Source organism: Primulina eburnea, chromosome 17 (genome assembly GCF_022965805.1).
Source record: "Primulina eburnea isolate SZY01 chromosome 17, ASM2296580v1, whole genome shotgun sequence".
NCBI lineage: Eukaryota > Viridiplantae > Streptophyta > Magnoliopsida > Lamiales > Gesneriaceae > Primulina > Primulina eburnea.
The window spans coordinates 346,218-368,090 of NC_133117.1; the positions used below are offsets into that span (position 1 = coordinate 346,218).

Genomic DNA, 21,873 nt, shown 5'->3' on the forward strand with positions numbered 1-21,873 from the left:
TGTTTAAACTAATCTGGTATTTTTAGAAAGAAAGTCAATAATGACTTTGTTTTCAGTGCTCATTTAATAATTATGACAATATGGTTTTTCATACCCTGCTTTTCTGACACGTCAAACTGTCCATTTCGTCTTGTCAAATCCATGTGATTTTGTCAATAATGATTACCAAGATAAGGTATCTCATACTTGTGCACTCGAGTGATGTGCTATTATCGAGGTAACCAGGGTAGAAAGCTATCGCCCGAGAACTCGTCTGGAAGCCCGAGCTTCTGGTAACCCCGGGGATGATGTCTCGGACATTCATTTGCCCGACTATTTGCCGAATTGGCCCAAAACTTATCATAACCTAATCCATGACCCAGGATTACCTAATACCCATGACCAGGGCCTCCTGGGGTATCACTCCTCATTCAAGAAAAATGTTTTTGCACTATCTGAACTCATATTTTTTGTCGGATAATAATTAAAAAAATTAAAAATATGATATTAATATATGATATTTGAATATCAAATATTTCAGATCTAATATTAATTTATAATTTTTGAATACCTAACATATATAACAAGTATTTATACTAATGGCTCATGTCTTTTCTCATGTGAAATCAGTATAAAACATAAAAAATGTGGCAGTGATAATATGAAATTTGAAAACCAAATATTTAAGAGATTATACTACTATATGGATTTTTAGTACCTAAATATGTATAATAACTTAATAAGTATTGATATTAATGAATCATATATTTTCTCAAAAAAATGGTACAAAACACGAATGTGGTATTGATAAACGACATTTAAATATCAACTCTTTCAATCTGATATCAGTATATGACATTTGGGTGTCCAAACAAAAATAGCAAATATTGATATTAATATATTTGTTCCAATTTTTTACTCAATATTTTATCTTTTGTACATGATATAAAATAGACGTACTCAATAATCATATATTTTCAAATTTTTGTATCGATTTTCATCAATGAAAAGAGGTGTAAACCCATAAGTACTGAATCTTTTTTTGTGTGCGTGAATTAGGAAATGCAAAAACTTTTCTCTACAGCGAGAAGCGATCACACATTCGCATAGAATTTAGAGATTTAAAAACAAGTCGTCCTTCAAAATAACCCTTCGGATGTGTATTTTGCAAATTTTCATAAGACGGACGTTTTACTTCAATATTTGTACCATATCATATCAGACTTTGTCTTTGCATTTCATGCTTCTGTTTATAGCAACCCTTCTGGTATCACCAAAAGAGAGATACATCTAAAAGTTTGTCCTACTACTAACTACAACCTTAATATCATCACAGATGTGTTCAGCAAAAACTGACATAATCGTCACTACAAGTAGAGAATTTTTCACCATGCAGCGCGTGCGATGTCTCCGAAAACAACGCCAAGCTCTCGATGTTCAACTTCAAGATCATGAATCTCTGCATTAAGCCTTTTAACCACTGCCTTAACATTCAAAAATTTTGCCTCGAGAGCTTTCATCTGGCCTTCGACCTCGTCTCTCTCTTTTTTCTTTGATTCCATTACAGCACGTGACTCTTGCGAAAGGGTAACTAGCTGATGTATTCGTGATCGTAGAAAACCAACGGCCATGACTAAATCCTCAAACGCTTTTAGCTTTCTCTCCCAAGTTTCTAAATGACTGAGAGGGGTGGTAAGTCTGGCAGATTCGATAGCATCGGCAGTGCTTACAATCTCAGAGATCATTCCTGTGACCAGCTTACTGTTTAGGCCTTCGACAAGATTTTCATGAAGAAACTTACTTTGACTACAGCAGAGATCGTGATACTTCATTCTAAGCTGCGCAGGTACTTCGGAGTTGAGAAATACGCCATTCACATGAATGTTGAAATCTTCGAAACACTTCATGTCGTTAAATTTGATGTTGGTTTGAGAAAATCTGATGTGTTCCAAATTTTCGGATCCAATATCATCGTGGATCTTGCCAGATTGATCGGCAACAACGGCATTATGAGAAGACAAGATATGCGTTTTATCGTCTACTGAAATGGGCTCCAGATATTTCTGCTTAGCTATTTTAGTACCACCACTTGAATCATCTTCTGGCCGCTGGACTGTTTTCACTGAAATCACATTTGAAGAAACGATGATCTTTGTTCTCTAGACAACTTTTGAATAATGTATTACAAGATTAAAAAGGGAGAACAGTACCAGGATTAATCTTCCTCTCTGAATTGAGATGACTGCTAGCCCCATCGACTTCTGTTAGACTGCTAGCTCTCACAATATACACCTTTAAGATATCAAACATTACATTACAAGAAAGGCAACATTACAAATTCATAGGTACATGCAGAGAACACGTTAATTTAGGATATCAGGTTAGGAAAGGACCCGATTGTAAAACAGTAGTCTTAGAATATCCCAAATTTATCCACAACTCGACAATTTTTTATCGAGCAAATGTGGGATCATAAAATTGCCCCCTCTTGAGCATACAACATTATTCATACTGACAGATAGTAGCTATTTCATAGTTCGTCTCTTCCACTTGATTGATTCTCAAAATGAGCACCAATATTAAGCCACAAGTTCAAAAGGAGAGCCCAAACCCCAAAAACAAATAACCTTGCAGGTAGGAAAGACCCAGGAACGTATTAGTCACTCCACAATTTCTCGTGGAGTTGAGGTGAGTTCACAGCAGTTACTTGTCAAGGATTCATTTTCACGTAAATCATCAATATTTTTTTTAAATTCTTCAAGTGAAGTTTCTTGTTCTTCTCCTAGGTAATCCCTTCCACTGCATCCGATGCATCTCAGAAAGAGCTACTAAACCATAAGACTGAAAGGAGAGCCTGATAAGCACGAATTATATAACGTTTTAGAGTCTTTATTTTGTCGTTTTCGTGCTTATCTGGCATGTTTTATTCCGAGTTTTGCGCTTAATTCGTACTATTATGGCAAATTGTAGGTTTGACCAAAAGAGGATGAAAGCCAAAGAAATGAAAGAAAAGTCAGACTCCGCAATGCCACGTCAGAAATACCCGGAAGAAAAGAAAGAAAGTATGAATTGAAAACACAGACCCTTACACGGATCCCGTGTAAGGGTCCGTGTACATCAACCCCATTTGAAGAGAAAATTCGAGACTACCCGGACCCTTACACAGACCCCGTGTAAGGGTCCGTGCCATTCAGTTGCCAAAATGCAATTTACAGAGCCTCGACGGACCCCTTGACGGACCCCTACACGGGGTCCGTGTCCCTTATCACCCGAGAACCCAACTTACAGTATGTGGACGGAACTCCAGACGGACCCCTGCACGGGGTCCGTGTCAGCCATTCTCGAGAAAGAAAGAAATCCAGAGCCTACACGGACCCCTCTCCGGATGCAGGCACGGGGTCCGTGTGTGCAATATCAGATCGAGATTTTGGCGAAGATTTGCTCGAGATTTAGAGGTAGAATAAAAAGAAAAAAACCTAACACGAAGAGGGGGGTTGAAATTCTGAGACTTGGCAGCCGACTTTGGGAAAAAAGGCGCAAGCTTTGAGATCTGGAAGAAGGCAACGGCTCGGGGAGAAAATCGAGGGAGAAAACAACGCGCTTCACACGCAGATCTGCGCGCCATCGCTGAGATTTTCTCATCTATTTTAATTTCTTAGTTTTATTCATGAATTCAATTATTAAATTTGATTTTAGTTTTGAATTCATGGAGTAGTTTTCTTTTATGATCGGGACCACGATAGGAACAAACGATTGATTTTTGTTATTCATTGAAGTGTTTGATTTATAAAATTGTTTTATGTTATTGATTAATGTTTGCATAAATTTCGTGCTTTTAATTTGGCCAATTATTTGCATGTTTGTTGTTTAATCTTGACTCGAAAGAGAATTGATTAAATTTAGCTTCAAGAAAAATATTAATCAACACGCGGTTAAACTGACTAGAAATAGTATTCGGTTTCAGTGTGCGATTTTAGGCGACAGCTGTGATTCTTTCGTTGATGAATGCGTTTTTGGGTAATTAAATTCAATTAGAAATAGTTGGACTGTTAAATGAAAATAGGATTATAAATTCTAGAACTAGATTTATAATTAATATAGAGAATCGCATCGTAACATCAAATGATCTATAGTTAAATAATTCCATTGCATGATATTAATCAAAAGTCTGTTACCGTCGTGTGTCCCGGTCATTCTATTTAAATTTGAAATAACCCCCAAGTCCCAAGCTTCTCTGATATTTGATTCAGTCATTTAATTAGCATAAATTAGTTTAAAATTTACGTAGTTGCAATAATAATCAAATCATTCATTTTTATTTGCCTAGATTAAATAAAATAATTGAATCTTAGTAATTAAATAATAGTCTCTGTGGGATCGATACTTGGACGTCTGTCCATTTACTATAACTTGACCTAGTCCATTTACTATAACTTGACCTAGTCCGCTTGCTAGAATTAATCCCAACCGAATTCGTCGGTCAAGTTTTTGGCGCCGTTGCCTGGGACTATTTATTTAATATTAGGATAAATTATTTGTTTGAGACTAGGCTTTTATTCTTAGTTTTAAATTTTTCAGTTATTCTATTCTTTAGTATTTTAATTAATTTTGTTTCAGTTTTTCTTATTATATATACTCTTTTGGAGCTTAAATTGTGCACTTAAATTTTTGATTTCAGGGGTTAGCTCGTGTTATATGAACCGTGCTCAGGACGTCAAAAATCTAGTGCCACTTGATCTGGAGATTGAAAGCACCCTTCGAAGCATCCGCAGAAATCGAAGGAACAACAACTTGTCGTTTGAATCCGAGTCTGAAGCAGAACCTGAAATAGATCTTAAACCAGAATTCGAAGGAATGGCCGGAGAAGAGGATAACCGTACATTGATGGAGCTTCATCGACCAGCATTCGAAGGTTATGGGTCTAGTATAATCCGCCCTACGATTCAGGCAAATACATTCGAGCTGAAGCCAGGCATCATCCAAATGATCCAAATGCAAGTAAAGTTCGGTGGAGCACCATCTGAAGACCCCAATGCACATCTGGAGAATTTTCTGTCAATCTGTGATACGATCAAGTGCAATGGGGTGAGTACTGATGCCATTCGACTCAGACTATTTCCATTCTCCTTGCAAGGAGAAGCTATGGAGTGGCTTCGCGACCTTCCAGCTGGTTCTATCACTACTTGGGATGGGCTAGTTGAGTTCTTCATGCACAGGTATTTTCCCCCTACTAAGATTACACAACTGCGAAATGAAATCACTTCATTTAGACAGAGAGATGGGGAATCACTGAATTCAGCATGGGCGAGGTTTAAAAAGATGTTGAGAATGTGCCCGAGACATGGTTTTTCAGTAGGCCAGCAGGTGGAGACATTTTACTATGGGGTAGATCCTTCTGTGAGATCTATGCTTGATGCGGCATCAAATGGGAGTCTATACAGGAAAACGCCAACCGCAGCGCTCGAAATCATATCTAATATGGCCGAGAGCAATGTGGGTTGGCAAGACAACCGCAGGGAGAAGAAAGTAGGATTCCTTGAGATGGATGCTTTGACAGCGATTACAGCAAAACTTGATGGATTGACACATCAGATGTCACAGTTACAAACGCAGAAGTCAATACCAGTCAAGTCAGTGAATCAGATCCAAGGAAATGCTGAAATAGTTGGTGGTCCATCTTGTGACATGCCATTCATGCCAGATATGCCTGGTGAGGAAATACAGTGTTTTGGAGGGGATTCAGTAAATTATTTGGGAAACCAGGGGCGTCAGCAAAACAATCCATACAGTTTCTCGTATAATCCAGGCTGGAGGAATCATCCAAATTTCGGGTGGAGACAATCAGAAAATGCTGTTATGCCATTACAGTTTAATCCTCCACAACATCCTATGCAGCAAAAGCCTTCTCAACAACCACCTAAGCCTCCACAAGGTGCTGGACCCTCTATGCCACCCGGTTTCAAGCCACAAGATGGCAAGTCAAACCTTGAGGACATGCTTGCAAAGTACATAGCAGGAAATGAGATGAGATGGCAAAATCATGATGCCATGATGCAAAGAGTGGAGACTCAACTAGGGCAGTTAGCGACACAGATGGCTACACGAGCTCCGGGTTCACTACCTAGTGACACGGAAAAGAATCCTAAAGGTGTCAATGCAGTCACGGTGACGTCTCCCATAAAGCAAGAGGTGGTTGATATCGATAAGTATGTAAAGGAGAAGGAGTCATCAAAGCAAGGATCCAATGACACGAAGGAGAAAGGTAAGTCCCTAAACTTCAACTCCAATGTTGATATAAATTCGCTCCCCTTTCCCCAACGAGCTAAGCAACTGCAATTGGACACTCAATTTTCTAAATTTCTTGAGATTTTCAAAAAGTTGCACATAAATATCCCATTTGCAGAAGCTTTAGCTCAAATGCCCTCATATGCAAAATTTCTTAAAGAAATCTTATCAAACAAGAGGAAATTGGTTGACTTTGAGACAGTTAAGCTTTCGGAGGAATGTTCTGCTATTTTACAAAATAAATTACCTCCAAAGCTTAAGGATCCAGGTAGTTTCTCTATCCCCTGTACCATAGGAACTTCATTTTTTGCTAAAGCCTTGTGTGATTTAGGTGCAAGCATTAATTTGATGCCTTATTCATGTTTTGAGAAACTAGGAATAGGTGAAGTGAAACCAACTACAATTTCTCTACAGCTAGCTGATAGATCAATTAAATTTCCTAGGGGAGTTGTAGAGGATGTGTTGGTGAAAGTCGACAAGTTTATTTTTCCAGTGGATTTTGTTGTGTTAGACATGGAAGAGGATCGTGAGATTCCTCTAATTTTAGGAAGACCATTTTTAGCCACTGGGAAAGCTCTGATAGATGTACAAAAAGGTGAGTTGGTGTTGAGACTGAATGATGAGAGTGTGGTGTTTAATGTTTTTCAGTCCATCAAATATCCTAATGATAAATCTGATTGTTTTAGAATTGATGCTACTGACGAACTTGTCGAGTGCAGTTTGCAGGAATTGGTCGGTGAAGATCCTTTGGGAGTTTGTTTGACTGATTCATGTTCAGGAGAGTTGGAGAATGAGGATGTCAAGGAATACATGCTTTATCTGGAAGCAGGCAGACCGATCTCGAAAACGGTAAACTCTAGGATTGGGGAGCTTGGGCATGTCCCAAGACCTTTAAGGTCATCCATTGAAGAAGCCCCAATCTTAGAGATGAAACCTCTTCCTTCTCATTTGAAATATTTATTTTTGCTTGACAATGATAAACTGCCAGTAATTGTCTCATCTATTTTGACAGGTTTGGAGGAAGAAAAGCTGCTGCGAGTTCTGAGGGATAACATCAAAGCAATTGGTTGGAGCATTGCAGACATCAAAGGGATCAGTTCATCCATGTGTATGCACAAAATTCTGATGGAGGCTGACCACAAAACTTCTACCCAACCTCAAAGACGACTGAACCCAGCTATGCAGGAGATAGTAAAGAAAGAGGTGATTAAGCTACTGGACGCAGGTATTATTTACCCGATTTCTGATAGTAGGTGGGTTAGTCCAGTGCAAGTAGTTCCGAAAAAGGGTGGGATCACTGTTGTCAAGAATGAGAATAATGAATTGATCCCTACTAGAACTGTTACAGGGTGGCGTGTTTGCATTGATTATAGAAAACTTAATGATGCCACCCGTAAAGACCATTTCCCCCTCCCTTTTATTGATCAAATGTTGGAAAGGTTAGCTGGGCATCCTTTTTACTGTTTCCTGGATGGTTATTCAGGTTATATGCAAATTCCTATTGACCCTGAAGATCAGGAGAAAACCACTTTTACTTGTCCCTATGGGACATTTGCATATAAACGAATGCCATTCGGTCTATGTAATGCACCAGCAACTTTCCAACGATGCATGATGGCAATTTTCCATGATATGATTGAGGATTTCATTGAAATATTTATGGACGATTTTTCTGTATTTGGCTCTTCATTCGATACTTGTTTGATTAATTTGTCTAAAGTTTTGGAGAGATGTGAGGAGTCAAATTTGGTGCTGAACTGGGAAAAATGCCATTTTATGGTGAGAGAGGGGATAGTGTTGGGGCACAAAATTTCTGAAAATGGGATTGAGGTCGATAAGGCTAAGATTGAAGTGATAGAGAAACTCCCTGCCCCAACAAACATCCGAGGAGTGCGTAGGTTTTTAGGACATGCAGGGTTCTATAGACGGTTTATCAAAGATTTTTCCTGCATTTCTAAGCCACTGACCAATTTACTGATAAAAGATGTGAAATTTGATTTTTCTGCGGAGTGTGTGCAGGCATTTCAGGTCCTGAAGGAGAAATTGATCACCGCACCAGTGATGATAGCACCTGATTGGGGGTCGCCATTTGAGGTGATGTGTGACGCAAGCGACACCGCTCTAGGGGCAGTGTTGGGCCAAAAGAGGGATAAATGTATTCATGTCATCTACTATGCTAGTATGACACTTTCCGCTGCCCAACTGAACTATGCCACTACAGAGAAGGAGCTTCTTGCCGTGGTTTTTGCTCTTGATAAGTTTAGATCGTATCTGATAGGGAGCAAAGTTGTCGTGCATACTGATCATTTAGCCTTAAAATATTTGATGGCTAAAAAAGACGCAAAGCCAAGACTAATTCGTTGGGTTCTTCTGTTGCAGGAATTTGACTTGAAGATCATCGATAGGAAGGGAACAGAGAACCAAGTTGCAGACCATCTCTCGCGATTGGAGAATCCAAGTACAGGTAATGAAATTATTCGCGATGACTTCCCAGACGAGCAACTGTTTGCGATAAACAGTCTACCATGGTATGCCGATTTTGTTAATTATCTATCAAGTAAGTTCATTCCTCCCCATTTTACATACCAGCAAAAGAAGAAATTCTTCTCAGAATTGAAGTATTATTTGTGGGAGGATCCTTATTTGTTTAGAATATGTGCAGACGGTATAATCCGTAGATGTGTTCCCCAAGAAGAGGTAAGCGAAATTTTGTTTCATTGTCATGCTGGTCCGGCTGGAGGCCACTTTGGGGCCACTAAAACTGCATCCAAAGTCCTCCAGTCCTGTTTTTATTGGCCTACTTTGTTTAAGGATGCGCATGAGTATGTTACAAAATGTTCAAATTGTCAGCGCACAGGTAATATCTCCAGAAGACATGAAATGCCTCTTAATAATATTTTGGTATGTGAGATATTTGATGTTTGGGGTATAGATTTCATGGGGCCGTTCCCGGTTTCTTTTGGGAACAAGTATATTTTGGTGGCTGTAGATTACGTGTCTAAGTGGGTAGAGGCGGTTGCATGTAAAACTAATGACTCTAGGGTTGTCGTTCAATTTCTTATGAAAAATATTTTCTCACGTTTTGGCACACCTAGAGCCATCATTAGCGATGGGGGTACACATTTCTGTAATCGTCAATTTGACAGTCTTTTGGCTAAGTATGGGGTCCGACATAAGGTGGCAACACCTTATCACCCCCAAACTAGTGGCCAAGTCGAGGTTTCGAACAGAGAACTTGAACGCATTCTTGAGAAGACTGTCGGTGCTTCGAGGAAAGAATGGTCTAGGAAACTCGACGATGCACTGTGGGCATACCGCACTGCTTTTAAAACCCCCATCGGCATGTCCCCTTTTAAATTGTTGTATGGGAAGTCATGTCACCTACCTGTAGAACTTGAACACAAGGCTTATTGGGCTACTAAATTTCTGAATTTTGACGCTAAATCCACAGGTGACGAGAGAGTGCTGCAACTGAATGAACTGGATGAGTTTCGGCTGGAAGCCTACGAGAATGCCAAGCTTTACAAAGAGAAAACCAAACGCTGGCATGATCAGAACATCGTTCATCGAGAATTTGTGGTGGGTCAACAGGTATTATTATATAATTCTCGACTGAAGTTGATGCCAGGTAAGTTGCGTTCACGGTGGTCAGGACCATACACCATCACGCAAGTTTTCCCCTATGGAACAGTGGAGATCACTAGTGACACAACTGGACCTTTCAAGGTAAATGGGCATAGGCTGAAAGTTTATCATGGTGGTGCAATCCCCGACGTGCCAACCACTGTGGATCTGCAGGATCCAAACTAAACAAGGGAAGTACAGTCAGGCTATCGACTCTAAATTTAGCGCTTACTGGGAGGCAACCCAGTGTTTAATTTTATTTTTTCTTTCATGCCTTAGTTTATTTTAATTGTTCTAGTTTACTTTATTTTTGTTTTTCTAGCATTGCTCGAGAGCTAATCTCAGTGAATGGTGGTGCAGGTAATTTATCTACTAGAGGTGGAATTTCTAAAGTGTGGGGGAATTTTTCAGGGTGCTCGACTTCAAAACCTCAAAACAGACCAGGGAAGTTTCTGTACAATTCTTGCATCTTGTGTGCTTAATTGAGTTTCCAATTTTATGTCTAGATTTATAGAAGTGTACATTCATGGCGTCACAGTTGGGTTTGGTTAGTGATATAAAAAAAAAAATAAAAAATAAAAAAAAAAAAAATTATTTCGTCTCTCATACCGAGCCTCCACGGACCCGTTAACGGATCCTCACACGGGGTCCGTGTTCTTAACCTTCGAAAGTGCCAATTTCCCGAGTCTAAACGGACCTTGTCCCGGACCCCCACACGGGGTCCGTGTCTATCATTTCCAAACATGCCGAAATCCAGTAGGTGCACGGACCTCTACACGGACCCCTCCACGGGGTCCGTGTCTCTTATTTTCGCGGCATATCAGAATAAAATCGCGATTTCTGCCACCCAAATCCCTAAATCCCCTAAATCGAAACCCTCCTCTCCTCACAACCGCACCACCACCGCCGACCACGCCACCTCCTTCCGTCGCCGCTGCACACGCCGCCCTAACCACCACCGCCGACCACGCCACCTCCTTCCGTCGCCACTGCACACCGCCGACCACCGCACCTCCACTCCAACCGCACCACCACCACCGCCGTACAACCCTCTTCCGCGGTGACCTCTGTCTGCTAACTGGTAAACGTGGCTCTCCTTTGTTTTCGGCCTCCGAATATCTTATGCCACTTCAGATTCAGTGTTGGGAATTGATTTTATATTGTTCGGTTGTTGGGCATTCATTGTTCGTGGATTATCTAGCTAATATTTTTGCGTAATTGAATCGGTCATTATTGTTGAGGATATTGTTGTGGACTGCGTAACGGTGCGTTGGGATCAAATTGCATTGATTGGGAATAATTGGATTAAATCTTTGGATCATCGATATTGAATTGCTGGGATTTTGTGTCTTGTCGTTCGTTTCGTTTGGTGAGTGGTGATCAGTGATTGGGTTGTTTGGTCTGGAGTTGTTGCGCCTGAATTTGTAGAGGATTCGGATAAAGTCTCTTGTTCTAAGAAATGCCTCCTCGTCGATTCACGAATAAGCGTGCGCGAAGCGAGGCTTCCTCATCATCTCGCCGCGCCAGAGTGGAGTTTGATGCCTCCAGATTCACATCCCTCGAGAACTCGGAATGGTACTCGGCCATGCACGAGAACGCTATGATTGTTGAAAAGTCTATCCACCCCCGGATTGATAACGAGGTGCCACTGAGAGCTGAATTCGATAAATTTGGGTGGGGATCACTGTTGGACATCACCGGTCCCTACTTCCCCGAGTTGGTATGGCAATTTTATGCCAACTTTGACGACAAGAGTACTACTGGGCTGCAGCGCATCCGCACTTTCGTAAAAGGGGTGCCTATTGAATTTGATACGGCCTATCTAGCCGCTCTGTTGAATGTACCGAATGAGGGTCCCCCGGTGAGTCATAATCAGCTAGACTTGTTCTTCTCTGACGTCTCTTTTCGGATCCCCGAGGCCCGACAACGTCTTGACTACTCTACTTCTCCGACCGGGTCTCGCTGGAGCGTCCTGCCCACTTCCCTCCCGTTGCTTGATCGCTTAATCTGTTATTTCACGGGAGCCAACATTGTGCCAAGGAAACCAGGGAACAACGAGGTCAGAATTATAGATTTATACATTATCGATAAAATGTTGAATGGGTTGGGGGCTATTCCTGGGATTCCGGTGGCTTCGATCATACTCGAACATATGCGCTCTAGTCGCACATATTAACCCCACCAAGAACAAGCGCCCATATGCACCTTTTCCGATCATCATTTCCAGGATTTTAGCGGCCCACGGCGTCGATCTCACCGGCGAGACGTCCCTCGCCCCCACTTCTACACAGATGCTCACCCCTCAGGCTATGCAGGGGATGTATTTCATTTTCAGGCAGGGTGCGTGGTATCGAAATCCTGAGAGTCGACATATCGACCATCATCCCCGTGACCCACCGGTGCCTCCCCCTGCCATCGATGACCGCGCCTGGAATGCCCGTGGGGAAGAAGAAGCGGCATTAGATGCCGGAGCCGGCCCTCAGCATCATGTGCCACCACGACAGAACGCGCCGAAGGGTACCCGACAGGTCTTCTCGGCCATTTTTGATTGTATGGACGACATTCGCACCCGCTTGGCTCGACTCGAGCAACAGTCCCCCGACGCTTCTGCACCACCTTGGGACAGATCTACACTGGATGCCTTAGATGACTTAGAGTTGGGGTCAGACGATGAAGCGTAGCTTTATTTTGGACTATGTGGAGGATTGTATTCATTTTGTTTCACTTAGACATTTCGTTCGCTGTTATTGATGTTTTGGGATATGCTATTTATGTTTATTATCTTTTGGACTTTATTGGAGCGCTTGTGTGTTATTGTCTTTTCCTTTTTACGTTTCCTGGTGTACTCGATGTCGTGTTTTTCAGGAGTTGCTGATCTTTACCTCTGTCCACCACGTACTCGACATCTAACCAGGGAAGTGTTTTTGTTTTCACATTCTCGATAGTTCTTTTTATATTGTTTTACACTGAGGGCAGTGTCGAGTTCAAAGTGTGGGGGTGAGTCAGTTTTGTTACACATCGTTGCACAACACTTAACAGCACTTTTCACGCAGGATGGAACTATTTGTAGACTAAGAACTCGTGTTTCACTTGATAATCGGATTAATTTGTTAGATTTTGGGATCACCCGGAAAATTGCTTCATGCCTAGTATTGAGTGAGAGGAGTCGTACTTTCAAGGAGAGAGTCTAACATGAACCAGTTATGTATCAACATTTTGTTCAATGCACGTGGTCAAACTTTTAATCATTGATAGTGAATTGGTGAATTGTGAAAAAAAAAAAAAAAAAAAAAAAGTTATATCGAACAATGATCCCTAGAACTTGTCTGATTAGTCCTCGAAGCGAAAATACGAACGATGGTGACTTAGGGATGATTTAGGCGATCTTTGGACCGTTTGAGCCTTTCAAGCCTGACCGACACATCATTCATTGCCCCTAGCGACCCCTTTTGAGCCTGAAAAAATCGAATGGTGTGTGTCAATGACACACAGTTAGCCCCCATTCGTCAGTTATTCAATGTCCCACATCAACTACCTGAATCATAGCCTATACACTTTTTCCTACCTACATGTGAGAGAAATAAAACTCCTGTGCACATTGAAATGCTTGAATTACTCCAATGGATTGAAAAAAATATGTGTAAAGGAATCGATGAAGTTTTATTCAAAAAAAAAAAAAAAAAAAAAAAAGAAGAAAATGTATAGTGTTGAAAACACCCGAGAAAAAAAAAAAAAAAAAAAATCTGTGGGTGAAATTGGGTGGACAATGAGAATGAAAAGGAAGCGCTAGAGCTCTGAAAATGATGAAAAGACAGTAACTGTTGACGAATCAAAGGTGAATGAATGTGCTACAGGAATACTTTTTATTGCATCTCACTCTTGATTCCCTATCTTTTATTGTACCCGTGAGCCTTGGCCTTACGTTATAAGCTTAAAAAGACCTATTAACCAAGTCACTGTCGTTCAACATTTAGTAGAGAGGGGTATGAAAGTCAAGCATATGGGGCGTTTCGATAGCAAATGAAAATAAGTGATCATGAAACCAAGTAGCTGGAGATGAGTACGAGTCTGACCAACACACTACACACATTTTGTTCTGTTGAGCTTTACTGGGTAAATGTTTGATTCTTAAATTGCAACGAAAACGAATCTTGTGATATGCGAAGCGTGATCTTTTGACCGGGGGTGAAAGAGTTTGACAAGTTGAGAAGTTTTGATTGTGTCACTTGAGTTCTGAATCTAAAATATTTCTCATCTTTATTTTTGTCTGATTTGTTCGAGGACGAACAAAGATTAAGTGTGGGGGAGTTGATAAGCACGAATTATATAGCGTTTTAGAGTCTTTATTTTGTCGTTTTCGTGCTTATCTGGCATGTTTTATTCCGAGTTTTGCGCTTAATTCGTACTATTATGGCAAATTGTAGGTTTGACCAAAAGAGGATGAAAACCAAAGAAATGAAAGAAAAGTCAGACTCCGCAATGCCACGTCAGAAATACCCGGAAGAAAAGAAAGAAAGTATGAATTGAAAACACAGACCCTTACACGGATCCCGTGTAAGGGTCCGTGTACATCAACCCCATTTGAGGAGAAAATTCGAGACTACCCGGACCCTTACACGGACCCCGTGTAAGGGTCCGTGCCATTCAGTTGCCAAAATGCAATTTACAGAGCCTCGACGGACCCCTTGACGGACCCCTACACGGGGTCCGTGTCCCTTATCACCCGAGAACCCAACTTACAGTATGTGGACGGAACTCCAGACGGACCCCTGCACGGGGTCCGTGTCAGCCATTCTCGAGAAAGAAAGAAATCCAGAGCCTACACGGACCCCTCTCCGGATGCAGGCACGGGGTCCGTGTGTGCAATATCAGATCGAGATTTTGGCGAAGATTTGCTCGAGATTTAGAGGTAGAATAAAAAGGAAAAAACCTAACACGAAGAGGGGGGTTGAAATTCTGAGACTTGGCAGCCGACTTTGGGAAAAAAGGCGCAAGCTTTGAGATCTGGAAGAAGGCAACGGCTCGGGGAGAAAATCGAGGGAGAAAACAACGCGCTTCACACGCAGATCTGCGCGCCATCGCTGAGATTTTCTCATCTATTTTAATTTCTTAGTTTTATTCATGAATTCAATTATTAAATTTGATTTTAGTTTTGAATTCATGGAGTAGTTTTCTTTTATGATCGGGACCACGATAGGAACAAACGATTGATTTTGTTATTCATTGAAGTGTTTGATTTATAAAATTGTTTTATGTTATTGATTAATGTTTGCATAAATTTCGTGCTTTTAATTTGGCCAATTATTTGCATGTTTGTTGTTTAATCTTGACTCGAAAGAGAATTGATTAAATTTAGCTTCAAGAAAAATATTAATCAACACGCGGTTAAACTGACTAGAAATAGTATTCGGTTTCAGTGTGCGATTTTAGGCGACAGCTGTGATTCTTTCGTTGATGAATGCGTTTTTGGGTAATTAAATTCAATTAGAAATAGTTGGACTGTTAAATGAAAATAGGATTATAAATTCTAGAACTAGATTTATAATTAATATAGAGAATCGCATCGTAACATCAAATGATCTATAGTTAAATAATTCCATTGCATGATATTAATCAAAAGTCTGTTACCGTCGTGTGTCCCGGTCATTCTATTTAAATTTGAAATAACCCCCAAGTCCCAAGCTTCTCTGATATTTGATTCAGTCATTTAATTAGCATAAATTAGTTTAAAATTTACGTAGTTGCAATAATAATCAAATCATTCATTTTTATTTGCCTAGATTAAATAAAATAATTGAATCTTAGTAATTAAATAATAGTCTCTGTGGGATCGATACTTGGACGTCTGTCCATTTACTATAACTTGACCTAGTCCATTTACTATAACTTGACCTAGTCCGCTTGCTAGAATTAATCCCAACCGAATTCGTCGGTCAGAGCCCAAACCCCAAAAACAAACAACCTTGTAGATGGGAAAGACCCTGGAACATGATTTAGTCATTCCACAATTCCTCCAACAATTGATGTGGGTTCATATCAATTAATTATAAGGGATTCACTTTCATTTAATCATCAATATTTTTCATTATTCTTCATGAGAAGTTTCTCGGCCTTTTTCTCATTTCATTTCGTACATCAAACTAGAATCCACTATAAGAAAAACTTTAAATGAGAAGGCGCATTATAATATGAGCCTCGAGGAGTCACCTTAAGCTTGTGCGGCTCGACAAGTTGGAATATTAAGACATCTCCCTCAAGCAATTTATGAGCAATGGAGAAACCTCGCCATCCACCACTCAATCCATTTTTGTTTACCAAGTACTTCGTATTGTATTCTTGTCCATCCTCATCCACCAAAACCATTGTATCATCTTGCTTTGGCAAATGAAAGTCACAAAACCGCTTTGGTAAACCCTGTAATTGAAGAAAACCTTCCCGCAACTTTAGTCATTGGCCATAATTTTACCTTAGAGCATAGATATAACCTCAACCTACCAACCAAAATCCTCCGCTGACATGGGATCCGAGCATCAGTTTTAAAAAACTAGGGGATTGTGGTGAAAGTGTTTTCTGAACCTTTAGTGCCCGCACCATTGCAGGGGTGGAGGCGCCAATGCAATTATCAGGATCAAAGCTTGCGATCGGCTCAACTTCATAACTGTAAAGATCAGACTTACAACAGTACAAGACCCTAAATAACAGGAAAATTACCTTTTCAACCATTGATATCTTCATCACTTACCATACGGTAGGCAAAACAATATTTCTGGCGTCTGCCTGCTCCAATAAATGACGAAGGTATCCACATAAGCAACATAATAGATTTTGTAGGTAGAGTTGATTGATTAAGGAGCAAGAAAATGCTCCGATAACATTAACAAAATCAATCCCCCGAAAAGGAGAAACTTGGACCGCAGATGAAATAAAGGAGAGCAAAAATGACATATAGGCCATTACTTGGAGAGAAACTACTAAAACACATAAGCCACTCAACAAATATCCTAGATTCTCAATCAGAAAAATGAAAAGGTTAAACAAATAAAGAGTACTGTAAGATGAAGATTCATGTAACGAACGTCCTTTACACTCACTTTCAAAATTATTAAGCCCGAAGGTTCTTACATTCTTATTCTGAAGATCATCAAGATCCTTCAGCCTTCTCTCGGCCAAGTTTTTCTTGGTCTCCCATGTCACCCTGTTCTTCACCAAATTTTTCTTGACTCCCCAAAGCTTCGTAAGCTGTTACAGATAAAGAAACCTAAGTATCTCAAAACCCATTTCTTCCATTCACCAAAAAGCTTCATTTTTTCGTAAAAGCAAAACATTTTATGGAAAGAAAGAGATAAAAGAGAGTGATAATATAAATCACAGACATTTGGCTTGGATGAAGAAGAAACAGGGATCTTTTTACAGGCATGTTTCGGAGAAACAGCCATAGTTTTAGGCCTTCCAGCTGCTTCACAAGAGCAAGAACTCCACCATAGACACCATCACGCGAAAATCGAAGTGGGTACCAGAAAAACTGCTGAAATATGAGCTTAAATCAGAGTTGGTAGCAGCGTCCAAGACTCTTTTGCTTCGTAGAATGCAACACCGAGTTTACCTGCCGTGTTTGCTTGGGTTTTCAGGGACCGGACCAAAATGGTTTTATATATCAAAATAATCATTCTTTCGACATACATATTTTTGGCAAGATTTCAAGTCTTCAGACCGTATCATCATTTCTCATTTTAAATATTTTCTTATTAGGGCATCCACACAGTGGTGGATATAATCCAATCTACGTCATCCAAATATCCGTTCCATCTAAATATTCACCACTACACAACATTGAATGGTGTGCCACGGCAATATCCGGTTACAAATTTGTAACCGGGTATTGCTATTTTTTTTAAATTTTATTTTTTGGGTCGTGGTGGGTCGAGGTGGGTCGAGTATCGTGTTTTTTTTTTTGCCTAGCACGACCCAATCACGACCCAAGCACAAAAGCGAGACCCAAACTCTTCACTATTTTTAGTGAAGAGTTTGCTCGACCCAAGCTCTTCACTGTGAAGAGCTTGGGTCGAGTAGGGTAGTTTTTTATTTTTTATTTTTTTTTCACTTTTATTTAATATTTATTTAATTATATATAATTATTAAACTTTTAATTTTACATTTCAATAAAAAAATATAATATTAAATAATAGATAAAAATAATTAAAGTGGTGAAATGATTTTATTTAAATCAAAATAAAATATTAATTAAATTGATAGTGGGACCCATAAATATTTGGTTGGTGTGAGATATTTGATTGTGAAATATGAGATATTTGATTGATGATGTGGAGTAGGGGGTCCACATGTAATGCCCGGAAATTTAATCCTAGTAATCTATAATTATTGATATATAATTTGATATGATTATGAAAGGATTAATCGGAACACGAAAATAAGACATGAGAGGTGAAGCCGGGCGTCAGTGCATTATGAGCCAAGATTCTGGACAGAACCTCTGGCGCTCGAGCGGTAGAAAAGAACCGCCCGAGCGCAAGTGTTTCACAAAAGTAGGATTGGGGACAGAATATGTGGCGCCCGAGCGGTAGAAAGTTACCGCCCGAGCGCCAATGGCTAAGCATCCGGGCAGAACATTCCGCGCTCGAGCGGTAATGTTTAACCGCCCGAGCGCCGATCGAAAAATATGAAAATGTGCCACGTTTCTTGATGCATGCAAGTTGAGTGTATATATATATATATATACACGAATCTTCCTTCAGAAATCAGAAAAAGAAACGAGGAGGAAGCTTTATATCCTTACGCCTTTTTATTTCAATCCGTCCGTCAGATTTTGAATCTGAGTACAGTACCGAGTTCCTATCAACGTAGGCTATAACTGGACGTAAGTTTTGCTACATTTTGACATGCTTTGAAATTATGCTATTGTCAGAATTGAATAGGATTAACATATGATGTTCTTAAGATGTTAGACATTGTAGAAGCGAAGTCAGATTGAGAAACGAACCGTTTATGTAATTGTTATGATTTTCGGAGTCGATGTGACTGAGAATTCATTTCAGATATGTATTGTTATTGAGATTATGACTGGTATCGATATTGATTATGAGTTCTGGTATTATATCTGTGATGTTTGGACTGACGAGGTTATCGAGACTGTATTGTTATACCGTTGAAACATCAGTTAATTGATATTGATCAGATTCTGTAGTGATTTCGATTATATCGTGATATGGTCGATATGGATTAGAGTGTATCTTGACTGGATATCGATCAGCATATATTTCGATTTGAATATTAATCAGAACAGGTATTGAATTGAGTTGAATATTGATATTATATCTGTTCGGTATTGTTATTACCAGATTGAGAATGGACCGAGATAGAGTCGGGAATTCTTCTTCTTCTTCTGAGCGAGGAGATAAAGGTATAAATTAATGTTGAGTTGGGATTGCACAACTCGAGTGAGGTTTGACTCGAGTTTCCCTAAATCACATACTTTACTTTATTGCATTGATATTTGCATTGAGTTGATTGATATACTTGTTCTCTTGAATTATAGATAACAGGTATTAGACGAATAGTCTTATGACAGAAGTGCCTGATAGTGGTGGGATCACCACGGGCACATTGCACGATGTCATGAGATATTGTATTAGCGGAAGTGCCATAGTCTGTCACTGGATAATTGGCTATCGATGTGGATAGAATGATAGCTCCTTCTATTACTGGTGATCAGTACTGTATCGATGTGGATAGAATCATAACTTCTTCTATTACTGTTGATCGATGTTATATCGATGTGGATAGAATTGGAGTTCCTTCTATTACTGGTGATCGATACTATACTGATGTGGATAGAAACAAAGCTTCTTCTATTACTGGTGATCGATGCTATATCGACGTGGATAGAACTGGAGTCTTTCCTATTACTGTTGGTCGATATGGAATGCCAATGTCTGGAAACCGGGATCCCTAGGCTAGTCTAAAACGTGGAGTCACAAGTCTGAGTGATAATTATATTGATTTATATTTATTGATGTTGGTTATGTTCCTGAATATGGTTCATATTCCTTGCTGTTCCTGATATTGGTACAGGTTTAGAATAGGAATTATTCTTGATATTGATTATGTTCCTGAATAGGGTACATGTTTAGAATATGATTTATTCTTGTTATTATTTCATGTCATGATTTTGATATGGGATATGATTTTCTGTTATATGCTTTTATAGTGTTTATATGATTGCATGTATACATGATTTATACTGGGATATTTATATCTCACCGGAGTTATCTGGCTGTTGTCTTGTTTTGTATGTGTGCATGGCAACATGTAGGCTAGGATCAGGGTCAAGAAGAGAACGAGGCTGGACTAGATAGCGTGGAGATCCGGACTTTGAAGCAACTTAGGATTTAGCACTGACTTGTAGTTGAACCTAGTCGGATTATTGTAGATTATACAATAATTGTATGTTATGTTTAATATGTAATTTGAATTTATTTACATTACATTCCGCTGTGTATTTAAAAAAAAAAAATTTAGACCCTATTTGTACTAATTGATTAATTAGTCATAATTATGATTTAGAACATGATTAACGTCCGGGTCCCCACACCACAAATATTTGTAGGAAATATCCTTATTAGTGTGGATGGCCTAACATCTTTACGCCATACACTGAAATCTGAGTAGCAACACATCATGAGACATTTCAAGTCGTTTTTGGTGGGATGTGTGTGTTTAGACACACATTTTTTAGTAAAGCATTCGCTTGATTATTTTAATTAATCTATAAAATGACAAAAAAATAAAATAAAATTGTTGGACGATAGAAATTTTTTTTATCATCGTCTTGAATACTATTGCGGGTGTTATATTATATTTTAACCCAGCATATTTAATTCTAAGTTTTTTTTCGAAAACTTATATGCCAACAAGAGGACAACTAAATGTAAGTGATATGACATTGCTGACCTAATAGATGTTTATGCAAAAAAAAAAAAAAAAAACAATTCCATAAAAATTTTAAAACAAAAACTAAAAACATTTCCAGTACAATTTCCAGAATATAATTATTATAATTTTTGTAACTGTAAATAAAAAAATGTATTCATACAAAATAAGTACAAATACGCTGACGTTCATCAATGTAATTAGGTAGAACTGGATCAGTTTGGTCGATTTCAATTGGGTTTTATTGAGTTGAGTTGGCATAAGTGTGATTTACATCATATCTTTGTGTGTCAACAGGTTAGTCAACTAAAGTGTCAATCTGTCTAATTGATTCGTCAAACAACTCGAGTTCTGGAATTTAAGTGTTTTTTTTAGCAGATTTCATCTTCAATTCATTCTCCAGATTGATTTCTTTAAATCGGTTGATCAATTTAGTCGGATCAGTTGATCGGTCGTCACAGTTTCACCAAATACATTATATACATATTTTTCAACATTTAGAGTTATTTTGTTGAATACACGATAAACTTTACCGACTGAGGAGTAATCAATAAATATACCATCATCTGACTTAGCTTTAAAGACAGATGATTTTTGTCATTGTTGTGTTATTTATTAATTTGCTGAGAATAATAAAAGAAAATTATATAAAAATTAGCAAATTAAATATTATAAAAATAATAATAAAATATTAAAAACTGTTTATCCTAACATCATTATCCAACAAAAATAACATCAACCATATACTAATAATTTTATTCATTACATCCAACTAATGTAATTGAACAAAAGCATATTAGAAATAATATCATAGACGAAAAATCACACACATACACACATATACATATATATGAACTTAATCAGGTATTTAGGTCGAATGTGGATAAAATTATTTAAAACTCACCTCTATCTTCATATTCGATTATTCATTTATTTAATCAGATAAAAACTCTCTCATGTACTATCACCTATTTAGGTTGATTATCAGATTTTCTGTTGATTTCGAAAAAAAATTATCATTCAAGCTAGTGAAATATG

The 21,873-nt window shown here is 38.9% G+C and overlaps 1 protein-coding gene across 5 annotated transcripts; it reads right to left on the reverse strand.

Annotated features, from left to right (window-relative positions):
• Nucleotides 1-1,246: 1,246 nt before the first annotated feature.
• On the reverse strand, nucleotides 1,247-17,594 carry LOC140818216 (B3 domain-containing protein Os01g0234100-like). Of its 5 annotated transcripts, none has more exons than XM_073178109.1 (7): nucleotides 17,262-17,567; nucleotides 16,631-17,127; nucleotides 16,384-16,546; nucleotides 16,096-16,302; nucleotides 2,190-2,271; nucleotides 2,069-2,101; nucleotides 1,247-2,020 (listed from the first exon to the last, which is right to left on the reverse strand). In XM_073178109.1, the coding sequence occupies exons 1-7, from the start codon at nucleotides 17,322-17,324 to the stop codon at nucleotides 1,365-1,367; spliced, it is 1,701 nt and encodes a 566-aa protein (XP_073034210.1). In that variant the 5' UTR covers nucleotides 17,325-17,567; the 3' UTR covers nucleotides 1,247-1,364. The 5 variants fall into 5 exon arrangements, with proteins under 5 accessions (XP_073034210.1, XP_073034209.1, XP_073034211.1 ...); XM_073178108.1 differs by having other exon boundaries at nucleotides 1,251-2,101; nucleotides 17,262-17,413; nucleotides 17,492-17,594; XM_073178110.1 differs by having other exon boundaries at nucleotides 1,251-2,101; nucleotides 16,631-16,668; nucleotides 17,011-17,127; nucleotides 17,262-17,549.
• Nucleotides 17,595-21,873: the final 4,279 nt, after the last annotated feature.